Source organism: Didymella exigua, assembly GCF_010094145.1.
Source record: "Didymella exigua CBS 183.55 unplaced genomic scaffold M421scaffold_13, whole genome shotgun sequence".
NCBI classification, from domain to species: Eukaryota; Fungi; Ascomycota; class Dothideomycetes; order Pleosporales; family Didymellaceae; genus Didymella; species Didymella exigua.
In genome coordinates, this window is record NW_022984787.1 from 192,963 (window position 1) to 208,750 (window position 15,788).

A 15,788-nucleotide genomic window follows, 5' to 3' on the forward strand; every position below is an offset into this window, starting at 1 on the left:
TGTGTGTGTGTGTGTGTGTGTGTGTGTGTGTGTGTGTGTGTGTGTGTGTGTGTGTGTGTGTGTGTGTGTGTGTGTGTGTGTGTGTGTGTGTGCGTGTGTGTGTGTGTGTGTATGTGTCAATTGTGTGTGTGTGTATGTGTGTGTGTGTATGTGTGTGTGTATGTGTGTGTGTGTGTCAAGCGTGTGTTTACTAACAGTCAAGTTGGCCAGCAGGTACATCATCCGGTCGCTGAGGTGCCGCATGGGTGTTGACGTCTCGCCGGGCGCAGTGGCTGCGGGCTTCGGGGCGTTTGCGAGGCCGTTGGTGGGCGTCGAGCTTGTCGGCCGCTGCGTGATGGGGTTCGTTCCCTGGGACCACGCCCTGGGGGCTGGCGATTTCCTGGCAGGTGGTCAGCAGCCGCAGTCGACATGGCCGTATGGCGGGCGCGAGATGGAATCGATGCAGGCCCGAAGCGCAGAAGCGTGTGCTTGAACGCCATGGATGCCAGCAAGATTGCATCGTTGCACCGTGCGCCCAGGTGACGGGCAGCGCGTCACACGAGGTCGAGCGCGCAGTGCAGTGCAGTGCAGCGCTGGGCGACGCGACGACGAGCGTGACAGCGCGGGCTTGAACATCACGGTCGGGACGGGCACACACGGGGGAGCTCACCTCTGGGCGGCGTCGACGGGGCTGGCGGGCTTGCGCTGTGCGTCAATGGCTTTGGCCGACGGGGTCATGTTCAGTATCGGGCCGGGGGTCGCGGCGGGCGGGCTCAGAGCATTGGGAGCGGCCGTGGTCGTGGTCGTGGTCGTGGTCGTGGCCGTGGCGGCGGCGGCGGTGGCGGAGGTCGACGTGGAGGCACACAAGAATAACGCAGCTGCAGGCTGCGGGCGAGCTCGCTGGTGGGCCGTGGCGGGCCGTGGCAGCACTGAGCAAACGGAGCGGGGGTGCAGCGGCGCGGATCGCTCGACAGCACGCTCAGTCTTCACGGGACGACGACGACGGCAAAGGGACGCCCACGGGCAGACGGGCAGACGGGCAGAGCGGACGGCGGCGGGCACTGGTTGCGGAGGCTGTGGACACGCTGCCAGAAGATGCCAGTCGCTGTCGTGCGTCGACGTGCGGCGGCCGTGCCAAGCTGGATGGCCCCGTTTGAAACAATGGAGAGCGGGCGGGAGCTAGCCAGCCTGGGGCAGTCGGGCAGTTGGGGGACGGCGGCGGAGCAAGTGAACGCAGCAACCTGCAGCAGAGACGCACGCGGATGGGGGCGGGGAGGGGGGAGAGGTGGTTGAGGAGCGCCGTGGGCAGGCTGTGTCGCGTCGACTATGCGGTGACACCTGGGGCGACGCAGCCTCACTGTGAAACCAACAGGCTGTTCTGCGGACCTGGAGGACGACGTCCAGCGGCGCTTGCGAGGGCGTGTGGTTTGCAGCGACGCCCCCAGGCATCACTGCGGACCATATTGACCATTGACCATTGACCGTTGACCGTTGACCGTTGACTATTGTCCGTTGACCGTTGACTATTGTCCATTGACTATTGTCCCTTGACTATTGTCCCTTGACTATTGTCCCTTGACCGTTGACCGTTGACTATTGTCCATTGACTATTGACTGTTGACTATTGTCCATTGACTATTGTCCCTTGACCATTGACCATCGACCGCTGACCATTAATGATTAATGATTAATCGTTAGTTAATCATTAACTTAATCACTGACTACTTTGTATATCCACACACCCAAGCATCAATGCAGCTAGCTCTCGCTGCGTGAGCTCGTCCAACAGCCCAGCAGCCCAGTAGCGTGCTGTTCCTGGCGAATGGCACTACGGCGGCTCAGGCCGTCCAGTGCGTGCAGTGCGCCACGACGGCCGCCGGCTGTTCACTCCTGAGACGCTCGCGAGTCTGCGAGTCTGTAGTCTGCCTGTCTATAGTCTGCATGTCTATAGTCTGCGTGTCTATAGTCTGCGTGTCTACAGTCTGCGTGTCTACAGTCTGCGTGTCTACAGTCTGCCTACTGCATGTCCCGCCCGCCCTGCCTCAGCCCAATGCAACATCGTGCGTGAACCGACTGCCACTGAGACTGTCACTAGACTTGCTGGGTCGACATTGGTGACATGTGCGCGACCGCGACTTAGTCATCCACGACACGCAACGTCAGACCCAGCATCACCACCACGCCCCGTCTGGAGCAGACGAACGCGCCCGCCCGTCCGCCCGCCCGGCCCGACCACCCTCACGCCCTCACACGTCCCCCTCCCCCAGGGCCGCCACACAGTATGGCCGACGAAGCGTCTTCGGTGCGCTCCTCGCAGGGCTCCTCGCGCCGTGCACCCAAGAATGTGAGCCTGTCCCGCCAGCTGCAGCCCGATGCCATGCGCCCGACAGCTGACGCCGTGCAGCCCCAGCAGCAGCTCTCGCAGATTGAAAAGTCCGTCACCCACCTGCTCGTCGCCACCAAGCAGCTCCTCGGTGCGTCTCCCCCCCCCCCCCCCCCCCCCCCCCCCCCCCCCCCCCCCCCCCCCCCCCCCCCCCCCCCCCCCGGCCGCCGCCTGCGCCCACCCGCCTCACCGCGGCCCGCTAACCGCGCCCAGAGACACTGACACTATGGTCGCGCGGCACCGCCACCGAGAGCGAGGTCTCGGACGTCTACGTGCGTCTGGGCTACGAGTTCAACATCGCCTCGCGCGCCTTCAACGCCATTGGCGTCGACACCACCGACCTGGGCAACGTGCCGGAGCTGCTGCGCGGCATCCTCGAGGAGACGCTCAGCCAGGAAGCGTCGCAGACGAGCCTCGACAACTTCCTGCCGCGCATACGGGACATCATCATCAACCTGCTGCACGGCCTGAAGAAGAAGCAGCAGCGCCTGCGCCAGCGCACCGCCCGGGACGCCTCGTTGAACGGCGGCAGCCCCAGGCAGGGCAGCATAGCGAGCACCGGCGAGCCAGAGGAGCCGCAGCAGACGCGGGCATCGAGCCAGCGGCTGCCATCGCGCAACGATGAAAACGGCCACAGCCTAGACCGCCCTCCGCGGTCGTCGTCGGTTGCCGGCACCGGCTCTCTGACCAAGTACGATGCACTGCCCGCGAACCCTCGCGCGAACCGCAACACCGGCAGCAGCCACATGTCGACAGACTCGTCCATGTCGAGCACGACCGCCCAGCAGATGCCCGTCATTGCGCCCTACCCGACCGACGACGCCATGCCGGCGACGCCAGACCCGTCGCAGTCGTCGCAAAACTATCCCGCACACTTCCCGCCGCCGCCGCCGCCGCCGAAGCAGGAAGATGCTCTCGCCGCCTTGCAGAGGGGCGGAGAGCTGGAGAGGAGGGCCTCGCGCCGCTTTTCTGCCTACCAGATCCAGAAGCACCTGGGCACAAACGGCATACCGCTTCCGCCCGTGCAGAACTCGCCCATACCGAATCGAGGCCGCGACGTGAGGGAGTCGATGAGTGCAGTCAGGACAAGAGGCTCCACGATGCACAGCCGGCAGCGGTCGAACCAACAGCGCCCGACCGTGGACACGGCTGTGGACAGGACGAACCACGTCTCGAGGCGCATCTCTGAAGAGAGCTCCCAGAGCGGAGCTCCTGTTTTGCCTCGGCCGCAAGAGCCCGACGCCCAGCTCAGCCCTATGCAGCAGACCCCGGAAGACATGCTGGGCAAGCCCGACTTCCCAGAGCCTGACGGGCCGTCTCTCGAAGCTACGAGTGGTCCGCTCGGTGAGCCAATCGACATGGCCGGCGACTCTCCGGAGACACGGCCGGCACAGTCCAACGGTATACCCGTGAGGAATGGCTCTCGGAGGGCTGCCAAGTCACCGTCTCCACAGCCGCAGCCGTTTGTGCCGGACCTGTCGCCCCAGGCTGGCAAAGAGCTCACCTTGTTCCTGCAGTACAAGAGCAAGATTAAAAAGTACGTCTTCTCTGACGGATCGGAGCTGTCCGCTGGACGGCTGCAGCTAGCCTTTATTGAGAAATTCGCCTGGGACACGCATCGACACGGTGAGCTCCCGGAGATCCACATCCAGGATCCCGTCTCGGGCGTGCGCTACGAGCTGGACGACCTGAACGACATCAAGGAGCGCTCGGTCCTCGTGCTGAACGTCGAACAGCTTGATGAGGTCAAGAATCACATTGATGAAAAGTTTGGCGGGCTGAGAGAGCTGGTGGAGAGCATCAAGACTGTTGTTACCGATCAGCAGTCGGCCATTGACCGTGTTGCTGAGCGCCAGCAGCAGACGGCACGCGAGCTTGCAGGCATCGCAGCAGCACCACCACCAACCTCGGCACGCAACTCGGCGCTCCTGCCTTCGAGGCCGCTGCAGGGTGGCCTTGCGGCAGAGGGCACGCTGGCATCAGCCGCCCAGCTGAGCGAGGTGCAGGCGCTGCGCCGCGATCTGGCTGTTGTCAGACAGACTTACTCTTCGTTCGTCTCAGACATCCAGGCCAGCATGTCCGCTGTGCGCACCAAAGCAACCGCCGTCAAGTCGACCGCCGTCAAGGCCGCTCTGCCCACGCTCGACGGAGACACTGGCCGCGCATACATCAACACGGGCAAGAAGAACCTGCAGGATGAATCGGAGAAGATTGTCAACCGAGTCGACGACCTCCAGGATCTTGTCGAAGATCTCCGCAAAGACGTCGTCATGCGCGGTGTGCGACCTCTGCCCCGCCAGCTCGAGGTTACCGCCAAGGATCTGTCAAGGGCCACCGCTGAGCTCAAGAAGCTGCAGGACTTCCTTGCCAAGGAGAAGCCACTGTGGACCAAGATCTGGGAGCAGGAGCTGCAGACGGTCTGCGAAGAGAGGGATCTTCTCACCATGCAGGAAGAGCTCGCAGCAGATTTGCAGGACGATCTCGAAAAGGCCACACAGACGTTTGAGCTTGTCGAGCAGGCCACTAAGCAGCAGAACCTGCAGAATGAAAAGGACCAAGCCAAGGGCACCCGCTCCGCCAGCGGACAAAAGGCCCTGAACGCAGTCGCCATGGACAAGGTTGTCGACCCCCGTCAGGCCCGCGACGGAGTGCTAGGCGAGGTCAAAGCCTTGCAACCGAACCACGAGAGCAGGCTCGAAGCCATTGAGCGCGCAGAAAAGGCTCGCCAGCGCGATCTCGAGACCAGACGCGACGACGAATTCAAGCGCGAGCTCGGCGACTTTGTCACCGAAGGCAAACTGAAGAAGAGCGGTGGGGTCGAGGAGGTTGAGCGCGTCCGCCTCATGCGAGAGGAACGAGCTCGCAAAGAGCACAACGAGCGCGAAGCGGAGCGCATCAGGAAGAAGTCGGAGAAGATGGAGAGACAGCGCCAGGAGAGGATGCAGGCCGCAGCCGAAGCAGCCGCGCAAGAAAACGGCGCCGAGGACAAGGCTGAAGAGCCAGCCCCCGCTGCGCCAACCGATGCACCAGCACCGGAAGCACAGGAAGAGGCCAAGGAGGAACGGGCACCGTCGCCTGAAGGTGCAACACCTTCCTGAGACCGCCACGACCTACCCTTAGCCGTCAAACCCTTATGCTGATGCAACCTGGACAGGAACACGGCAACTAAGCTACACCGTCCGCCCGTGGGTCAAATCTGGCATCCCGCTGCCAATGCAGATGCTCGCCCACACGCCCATGGCGAACCAGTTCCCGCACAGCCCATCACCACCGCTCCGCGTCCTCGCCTCCACCGAGAACACCCCTCCGAACCCCCGCACCACGGCGACACCGCTCAGCATCGACGCCTCGCCCCCCTCGAGCCGCGCGCGCACGCACAAATCAGCATCCCTGAGTCTGCGCGCGAGGGACCGACACGACTCGAGTCGCAAGTCGACTCCCACGCGACGCCCCAGGGGCAACACGGCGCCCACTGCGCCGTGCACACCGGATCGCAGGGACGGCGCGGAGAGCGCGCTGAGCTTCACGCCGAGCATGCGCGGCCAGCAGTTGGCGAGCTGGCTGTCTGGACTGCTGGGACGCGGGACCTGAGGCATGATGCGCATGATAGAGGGATGGAGTAGAGAATGTAAATGGGGGAGGGATAGATGGGATATGAATATGGACATGAATATGGCATGGTATGGCATCAGTGCATTGTCGATTGTTTAGCGTAGCATACCGTCTCTGTAGCGTTCTCGCGTCGCGTTCGGAACCAATTTTATTCGCTTTTGCTGCTTCGAGCCTGCCCCGCCGCTTCGAGGGGGTGCGTGCCTGGACCACGATCCTCCGTTCTCATCTCTCTTTCTCCCCCACTCTCTCTGCTGCTGTACCGGCTCGTGGACCACGCCGCGATTCGGTTCTTCCACACCGAGCCTCGCGGATCCTGATGCGTTCTCGGGCTGCTTTTCTTTCCTTCTTTCCTTCTGTTTTTCTATTTCTCTATTTCTCTATTTCTCTATATCTCTATATCTCTATATCTCTATATCTCTCTATCTCTACATCTCTATATCTCTATATCTCTACATCTCTATATTTCTCTATCTCTCTATCTCTCTATCTCTACATCTCTATATTTCTCTATCTCTCTATCTCTCTATCTCTCTATCTCTCTATCTCTCTATCTCTCTATCTCTCTATCTCTCTATCTCTCTATCTCTCTATCTCTCTATCTCTCTATCTCTCTATCTCTCTATCTCTCTATCTCTCTATCTCTCTATCTCTCTATCTCTCTATCTCTCTATCTCTCTAGCAATCTTTCTTTCTTTCTTTCTCCCGTCAGACCCTGCCTGGCACGTAGCCTCGGCCTGGTCCACCTCTGCCCAGGGGCGGGATGATAATGGTAAATAGTGTTCTAGTCATAGGCTTGCTACCTTAGTAAGCAGAGCATTGACACGTTTTTAAGGGTACTCTTGTAGGTAGGTGCAGATAGGTCATAACATTAAGCAAGTAGAAACAGGACAGAGACAGCAAATAGTTTCTAAAAAGCTGCGTTCCTAGAGTCTATAATCTGCTGCCTAGCTAAGTTAGTACTAAGAGTAATTAACATAATCTCTAATTAGCTAAGCTTAAACTCTTTGCTAAGAGAATTCTATGTAAGGATTTGTTAACTGCAGACTCTGAATTTGCAGATAGGAGACTTGCTATTAAGTGTTAAATTATTGCGCTAATGCTAGACACGCCTGCTTATTGCAAAAAGTTTGTAAAGTTAACGTAGATTATCACCAAGCTGGCCATATCACCAAACTAGCCATTTTCTCTTAGCACAACTAACACAAGTTACTATAACTACAACTACTTACTATTAAATAGTGACCTAGCATACTGCATGCTTGCATTAGATTTAGAAGATATTTCTGCACCCTCCTAGCACGTTTATGCGTTGTGTCTAGTCTTGCTGCAGTTCCTATAGCGCTAAACAGTTAACTAAGCTCCTAGTTAACTACCTCTACCCTAAGTCTTCTTAGATGGCTGAGCTGCTACACACGCCTCAGCAGCTACCTGTAATACTGCTGGGCTATACTCAAGTGTGCCACTATACTGAATCTGCTTTCTCTTACGCAATTTTCTCTTAGTTATTACTGCTAATTGCTCTTCAAGCTCTCACACACGGGCCTTAATAAGGATATTTTTATATAGTATCTCTTTAGCCCCTTTTATAAGCTTTAAGAACCCCTCTTATGCTACACTTAGTAATTATTAGAAGGAGTTACTTATAAGCTTAGATTAAGACCTAAACTTGTGTATATTACTTAGCATCTTAGATTGCTACAGTGTTTTAGGTAGAGGTACTATTAGTAGGGTATGTAGCTGCACTTTAAGGTAATCTAACACTACCTGTATATTAGTAGGAATAAGCCCTAATACCTTAAAGGCCCTTTAGTAGTTAACCTTTATAAATATATTAAGGAACACGTCCCTAAAGGCTAGTAGGAAGCCTTCCTTATTAATATAGAAGATATATTAGCATACTAAGTCTTAAATATATTAGGAGTACTTATGCTTTAATAGCAAGAAATAGACTATATTAAGTAGCTAGAGGATATATAATAAGTAAGGAAGTATATAGAGAGTAAGGATTTAGTTCTCTAGGTAATAGTCCTTAAATTCCTAGTTAAGATAGCTCTTATAGCTATCTAAGATAAGTAACCTATACACTCCTACCTAACACGTCTTTGTATGCGTGTTAAAGTGCTTTAACTACTTAAGGCTAAGTATGTTATTTATCTAACTATTCTTAGAGACTAAGAGCTTCTAATTATAGGGTATATCTATCTCCTTATACTAGGCAGAGATGTGGACGCGTCCTTTGTAGATAATAAAAGGCAGGGTTGCATACCCAGCAGCGCAGATGCTCTAGATAACGGTAACCCACTCGCAATCGCCTGGCTGAACAAGCTCTGGCTGAGCACGTCTCTCTAAGCCTGTTACGACCTTTAAAGACAAAGCAACGCCTATCTAGAACCTAGTTTTATTAAAGTTGTGCACGTTGTTGTTGCAAACGCTATAACGTACTCCACAAGCGAGTGGCTCACTTTTGCCAAGACTACACCAACACTACAATTACTTTACAACATTACAGCACACAACAACAATATCATGTACTACACAGTATATTGCACTAATCTGTAGTACTTTGCGCATCATTCTTACATGTTGTCCTATTGTGCCCTGCCTTGCCACACATGCTACATTGTCTTAATAACTAAGTGCTGCTATTAGCGCCTCCTCTCTTCTTTGCCTTCTTCCCATCACTACAGGCCTCAAACTCCTTTAGAGTAGTTAGCCACACTCCCTTAGCAAAGGTTAATACCCTATCTTTTCTTTTGTGTGATTTACAGCGTGTAGCAGCCTTGTTAGCTACCTAAAGGTTAGCAACCTGGTTGCGCACTAAAACTAGTAAATGCACCATCAGCTCTGCGCCTTTAGTGAGCTAATTAAGGGCGTTAACTATTAATGTTAGTAAGCTATTAGTGTGTCTCTAGATCCTCTCTTAAATTAGCTTTAATTAAGACCTAAATTCTAGGGTGTTGCTTAGTGTCTTAGACTCCTACGTGCTGTTGTCTATAATAGATAGCGTTAGCGTGCGTAGCTGTACTTTAAGCTTTAATATTACAGCCTCTAGGTTAAACAGGACTAGGCTAGCGCCTCTAAATCCTCCCTAGATGTTGCTCTTAGTAATTGAAGCATTAAAAGCAGCTTTAAAGCATGGCAAGAACTTAAGTTTAGTAATGCGAGTAATCTTGCTCTGCATCAGCTGCTTAGCTTGGCAGCCATAGGCCTTCTTTAATAGGGAGAAACAACCCACGTCAAGCGGCTGTAGCAGATAGGATAAGTGTAGGGGCATACACAGAGTGATAATCTTGTGCTCCTTACAGTATTAGTAGAATTTAACTAAGTTGTGGCTCTTATAGCTGTCTAGAACAAGCAGTTAGTAGCTACTAACAGTGTGCGCCTTTATATGCTTATTAAAGTGCTTTAACTACTTAATTCTAAGCTTATTATTAGTCTAGCTATTATTAGAGACACTAATAACTAGGTTATTAGGTATACTAGGCTCCTTATACTAGGCTAAGAGGTGGTGCTTGCTAGAGAAGATAATAAAGGGTAGGATAGACTAGCCCTTCGCGCAGATGCCTTAGATAATACTAGTCTACTCTTAGTCGCCCTGCTATACTGCCTTTAGTCTCCCTTAACGCTTAGAGCCTGTAATAACAGCTCCTATTAATATAACACCTATTATAAAGCTAGACTTATTAAAGTTGTAGGTGTCTTTATCTTATATACTATACTTAGCTTTAGTATTCTCTACTACTTAGAACTAGTCCCTAATTACCTTAGGATCCTTATATAGAGCTCTCTTATAGTTATACTTATAATTAAATTTAACTTTAAGCTCTAGCTGACGTTTTACAAAGTTGGCAGCCTAGTTCTTGCTAATATAGGGCTGGTGGTGCTCAGCAAGCAGAGAATTGGCCATATCCTCCACATTAGCAAGCTGGGGTGGGTATCCTCGCTTGTCTAGCTTCAATACATGCTGGACAATCACCTCCTCCTTAGTACTAGTCATCCTTATCATGTTAGGCTTGCAATCGCGTTGTGAAGAGGTTCTAGTAAGGCGCGTGCCTAGGGTGCTTTAAGAGACCTGGTATATTGCTACAGCGCGTTACACGCTTAGTGTTGCGTCTTGCTAGATAGCCTAGAGGGCAAGCTGTATATGTGTTTTATTTAAAGGCTTTTTTACGTTGTTGCGTTGAGGCATTACAGGGAGAGTGATGTTCGGTGTGGTCTTGGCAAAAGTGGCCAGCTCGCTTGGGTGGCCAGCTCGCTTGTGGAGTACGTTATTGCAAAGGCGGTCAGAGACCTGCTGATGAGGTACGTTCAACGCTCTAGCAGCGCTGCAGATACTGCGAAATTGGCCAGCATAGAAGGCCTGGATAGCAAGGATAACTCTGCCTTCTCTAGTAGTATTCTGAAGTTGTTGTTATTAAGGCATGTTATGTTAGGGTAAAAGGTGGTCGTGCCAAGAGAAAGTGGCTGGTTCGGTGATATGGCCGGCTCGGTGATAATCTACGTTGTAAGACTTTGTTCTTATAATCTTTCACTAGCATATTTCCTTCTTAGGTATAGTACTGTGCTTACCTAAGCATTGTTATTATAATCTCCTAAAAGAGAGGATTAGAATGGTGTGCTTACGAAGCCTGTATCTCCTCTCCTTCTTACAATATGCTGTTCTCTATTTTTAGTAACTAGAAATGTTCTAGACCCTCTGCTTACAAATAGAGTAGCCTACTCTGTAAGATGCTGACGTATACAATTACGTATACACCTACGTAATCTTGCTTGTATATGCAGCAATACTAAGCATAGATTACAAAGTAGACCTACCTAAAGGAGTCTAGAACGTTCTGCTTAGAAATACAGACAGAGGAGAGGAAGCATAAATACCTCTAGCTCTCCCCCCTCTGTTTGCTCTGTACCTAGCCTAGGAATCTCTACCTAGTATCTAATATAATAACTTGTCTATTATATTACATAACCCTACCTTACCTCTATTAGGCTATACGCTTCCTATTTAGACAACGCTAGTCTAGATTTGTCTAGGTCCTTCTAGAATAGGAAGAAAGTTGTCTAGTCCTTCCCCTACTTTCTTTACAATTCCTACTAATACGCAGGTAGTGTTAGATTACCTTAAAGTGCAGCTACATACCCTACTAGCAGTACCTCTACCTAAAATACTGTAGTAATCTTAGACGCTAAGTAATACACATAAGTTTAGGTCTTAATCTAAGCTTATAAGTAACTCCTTCTAATAATTACTAAGTATAGTATAAGAAGGGTTCTTAAAGCTTATAAAAGGGGCTAAAGAGATACTATATAAAAATATCCTTATTAAGGCCTGTGTGTAAGAGCTTAAAGAGTAATTAGTAGTAATAACTAAGAGAAAATCGCGTAAGAGAAAGTAGATTTAGCATAGTAGAACACTTAAGTATAGCCTAGCAGTATTATAGGTAGCTGCTAAGGCGTCTATAGCAGCTTAGCTATCTAAGAAGACTTAGGGTAGAGGTAGTTAACTAGGAGCTTAGTTAACTGTTTAGCGTTGTAGGAACTATAGTAAGACTAGGCATAATGTACAAATATGCTAGGAAGGTGTAGAAACATCTTCTAAATCTAATACAAGCACGCAGTATACTAGGTTACTATTTAATAGTAAGTAGTTGTAGTTGTAATAACTTGTGTTAGTTGTGCTAAGAGAAAATGGCTGGTTTAGTGATATGGCCGGCTTGGTGATAATCTACGTTACATACAAAGGTTTTCAATCGATTTTAGTAGGTATATCTGAGCTCGTCGGACTGGCCTCAGGCATGGCGATACCATAGCATGACTTCGTTGGACCGCGGAACGATGATTACAATGAGAGAAGGCGAGAGGGGGTAAGTTCGATCTCAATGTTAGCAGAAGGTGCTCGGAATAATGACGTCGAGATACGTCTTGGCTCTGGCCCGGTTGCTTTCTTGCAAGTTCACCATCCCCCCAGGTCCAATCCCTCGATCTCTACCCGAGTTTTCACGCGCCAGCGATAGTGGACTGAGAACAGCTACTAATGGCCATGATAATCCAGCAGACTAGAGGTCAGATGTAAGTCCAGGGCTCGCTGCACAGTCTTTGATGGCAGTTTACAGTCTCAGCATGCAGCGCAATTGGGAAGCGTCGCCGCTATTGCGCCTTCCATCGGAGCTGCGCAACCAATTTTCCGCTCTCATCTCCGATACTACAGCCATGATCTGGGAGTGGTCCATGTACTTCAGGCTCACCGATTCCAACGTTCGCCTCCCTGTTTGCCGTCAGATTCAGCAAGACGTCATGCTGTACAAAAGTCCGGACATCGAATCGCGGTTATCACGCTCTCTTGCGACAACCTACTTCCTCTCACCAGATGAACAGGCAGTATTCACCACTCTGTGTACCATCGTTATGGAAGCGCCGATCATTACCGACATCTCCTGGGGCTGGCCGGGTGAGAGCGCTTGGTACAATCGAGGGACTGGGCAGTCCGCATTTGTAACTGCGTGAGCAGTGTCGGTCGGGGACTGTGATCAACGAGTGTATTGCTATCTGTTGTCGTGTTGTGATGTTGTGTTTCAGGAGCTCTCAGCTCTGAGGTAAGCGCACTTGCCCACCGGGCAGTACCTGCTACATTAGGATATCATGTGATCTAAGCCACGTGGTTACAGCATTCAAATCTCTGGAGGTTGTGAAGGTTGCAGGAGTAGAAGCGAGGCTTTCGTGTCTCAAACACCAAGCCGGTGCTGCCGTTTGACGAGCATTTGGCGAACGTGGTCTGCAAGTCGAAGCGGTTGATTCGCAGCTCTGACCTAAGTCCAGCCATAAGGAGATGAATTGCACTGAAAGGCGGTGATTATCGCATGCACATGATCAGAAGGCTTCATATCCGACTCAGGCCATACATATCTGAGGGCATATCTGAGGGCTAAAGTCTGCGAGTGGTCAACTCCAAGGGATCCGCGGATCGACGGGAACTATGTACGGACTTAGAATAACAACAAGTCTGAGTTAGCAGCTTGGTCAGTGCTCTCGGGCAAACAATAGACACAATTTCGAGTCGGGTTAAGGAAACGAGAATTCCTGCAATCGTAGCTTGGTAATCGAAACAAGCCTTCGTATTCGCAATAGAAATTCCGGGACTAAGAATGCTTGTGCTCATTCTACCCCGTATTTCGGTCAATACATTTAGAGCTAGCTGCGGCAATTCGCTCAGTGACAAGTGCAGATTAGCTTGCGCGGGAGACGCTTAATTTGAAACAACCCGCGACCGAATGTTTTGTTTTCCAGGTCCAGACCGGCATCGTGGAAATACGGATGGAGTCCATATAAAATCGAAAGAATCTTATAGTTCACCATTTGCAAAGCTCGACTCACTAACTTTAGTTCGACTTGTTTTTCTTCGCCGTTGTTGTACATTCAAACCTCCTACCACGAAGCGTGTGCACATTACGCAATGAAGCTCTCAACCATCTCTACTGTCGTCTCCCTTGTACTCGGCACATCGGCTGCTCCCGGAAGCCTTGATAAGCGTGCAGTGCCAACGATATACACTGCCGGAGACAGCACCATGGCAGCCAAGGGCGCCAACAATGGATTGACAGATGGTATGAAGGTCTTAAGAGATTGATATAAGTCCATATCTCTAATACAAGAAATACAGGCTGGGGACAGTATCTCTCCAAATACACGACAGCGGCGGTCGTGAACAAAGCCATGGCAGGCCGTTCAGCGCGCAGCTACACCAACGAAGGCCGGTTCACGGAGATCGCCAATCTCATCACAGCCGGAGATATTGTGATAATTGAGCTTGGTCATAACGATGGCGGGACACCCACCTCGGCATCTGACAACAAACGCAGTGATTGCCCCGGAACTGGGACAGAGACATGCATTTCCGGACTGGACGGATCCACCGTCTTCACGTACAACCACTACATCGAAGCTGCAGCAAGAACGTTCATCGCGAAGGGCGCAAAGGTTGTAATTAGCAGCCAGACACCCAACAACCTATGGGAAGGTGGCGTCTATGCGGCAGTCGCACCCCGGTTTGTGTCTTACGCTGCGCAAGCGGCGAAGAATGTCGGAACCGGCGCGAGCTTTGTCGACCACTGGCAATCCGTTGCGAACATGTACAAAAAGCTCGGCTCATCAGCAACGAATGCCCTGTATCCCGCGGACCACACTCACACAAGTCCTGGAGGGGCCGATCTGTCGGCGCAAGCCTTTGCCCAGGCCATCAAGCTGGCCTTGAACGGCACTACCCCCCTGTCATCGTTCCTAAAGCCCAATAATCCCACTGTGTGGTAGTTGCTTGCGGCTTTAGGATTGAAATATTGAGGGTAATTCTGCTTTGTTTCTGTAAATATTCTATTCGTATCTTGCAATTGAGCCTGTGGTACTCTGAATGTATCATTTGACCACGTCCATTACGTCTCTGTCATTTTGTGGTTCAAGTAACCCTAACGTGCCGTGAAACTTCGACAGCTCTGCCAAATCCATTCATTCTGCAGGTCCTTGCCGTCATAGTATCTCTGACTATCGCATGCTGCTCGGATTAAATCACTGACTGCTTAAGGTATCTTCAAATGCATGCAAAGAAGCATCTCATCTAAGCACATCAACTCCTTGCTCTTGAGAAAGACCATGCACGCTGCCACCGTGAGTCTCGCAGAGGCGCAGCGTCAAACCCATCCGCCATCAGGACGCTCGATACATTCTCGACATGTCCTTGAGATCATATTGAGGTGCAGCGTTTCTATCCCCTTGCATCACGCGATTCCAAAGATGTTGATAACGGTCACGCGCATATGCAGTTCTGGCAGGGTAAGCGCGTCGGAAACAGCTTCGAGGGACCAAGCCTCTTTGCGGGTCCGGCGACATGTTGAAAAGAGTTCAGCATTACTCTCGACAAAATGGTAGTATCATTGCGAGCAGAGAGTCGGTTCTAGGCAGTGCTGCGGCTCGATGTTCTTGGTACGCACAATATTCAATGGACCCGATGCGACGAGGAGGCAAATGCTGTTGTGTAGCTCGGGAGAAAGGCGAACAAGTGGTGACTCAAGCTTGTTTTTCTAGAAGCTGCAATGGCTAGCACGGAAGTCAGTGGGTAAATGTGGTCAATCCTACGTAAGCTCTTCATGGCTGTGTGATAGCGCAGATGCGTTCGCTGTTGGGCGGACTTCTTGAATCCTGTTGGTGGATTCGTGCATGTTGCTAATTGTGGAAGCTGAGCAGTCTCTGATTGTTGATCAAGTGTGAAGGAAGTGATCAAGTTCCTTGTTCTATCTACAGTGCTGAATGAGCAGGAATATATACACCAATACTCATCCAGCTATACCCTAATTGGAGCCCTAATCACGGCTCTAAGCTGTACCTGATTTTGTTCACTATGGCGTGATAGATTGCTAGTGTCTAATTAGTCTAATATCTAGATAAAGATCACGTGAAATGCACCCTTATCTTAATCCTTGCTGCGACACACCACCTAGGTGCCTAGATTACTAATCTAGGTGCCTTTTTGATTGATTTGATTAATTAGTTTAACGTCCTGGGTAGGCTGGCGGATGGGTAGGGTAGGGTAGGGTATAGGTATAGTCACGTGACTAATGGGTAGGAACTAGGCAGGGTACACGAGGTACCCTACCCAAACCGTTTGGGTAGGGTAGCACGTGACTGGGTATAGGTATAGGTAGGGTAGCACGTGACTAGGTATAGGTATAGGTAGGGTAGCTAGGTAGGGTCTAGGAATGGGTAGTTATTAGCAAAATCTAGGTTACTACTCTAGACTTTGTACTATTGTATACTTTAGAGCATAAGTATG

The 15,788-nt window shown here is 51.2% G+C and overlaps 3 protein-coding genes across 3 annotated transcripts in view; 2 read left to right on the forward strand and 1 right to left on the reverse strand.

The window, feature by feature from the left end:
• Nucleotides 1–841, reverse strand: part of M421DRAFT_148530 (uncharacterized protein) — a 4,029-nt gene extending 3,188 nt beyond the window's left edge. The window contains exons 1-2 of the mRNA XM_033587558.1: nt 650–841; nt 196–379 (exon numbers count right to left, since the gene is read on the reverse strand). Of these exons, the coding sequence (XP_033448788.1) occupies nt 196–379; nt 650–717 (252 nt within the window). The 5' untranslated portion in view covers nt 718–841. The remainder of the gene's footprint in view (nt 1–195; nt 380–649) is intronic.
• Nucleotides 842–2,260: 1,419 nt separating this feature from the next.
• Nucleotides 2,261–5,953, forward strand: M421DRAFT_62626 (AIP3-domain-containing protein; the record flags this gene model as incomplete). Its single annotated transcript, XM_033595986.1, has 4 exons — nt 2,261–2,323; nt 2,384–2,453; nt 2,576–5,443; nt 5,517–5,953. 4 exons carry the CDS (start codon nt 2,261–2,263, stop codon nt 5,951–5,953), a joined length of 3,438 nt encoding a protein of 1,145 aa, XP_033448789.1.
• A 7,317-nt stretch (nt 5,954–13,270) lies between these two features.
• Nucleotides 13,271–14,386, forward strand: M421DRAFT_420421 (carbohydrate esterase family 12 protein). The gene is made up of 2 exons (XM_033592476.1): nt 13,271–13,572; nt 13,629–14,386. Exons 1-2 carry the CDS (start codon nt 13,422–13,424, stop codon nt 14,273–14,275), a joined length of 798 nt encoding a protein of 265 aa, XP_033448790.1. The 5' UTR covers nt 13,271–13,421; the 3' UTR covers nt 14,276–14,386.
• Nucleotides 14,387–15,788: the final 1,402 nt, after the last annotated feature.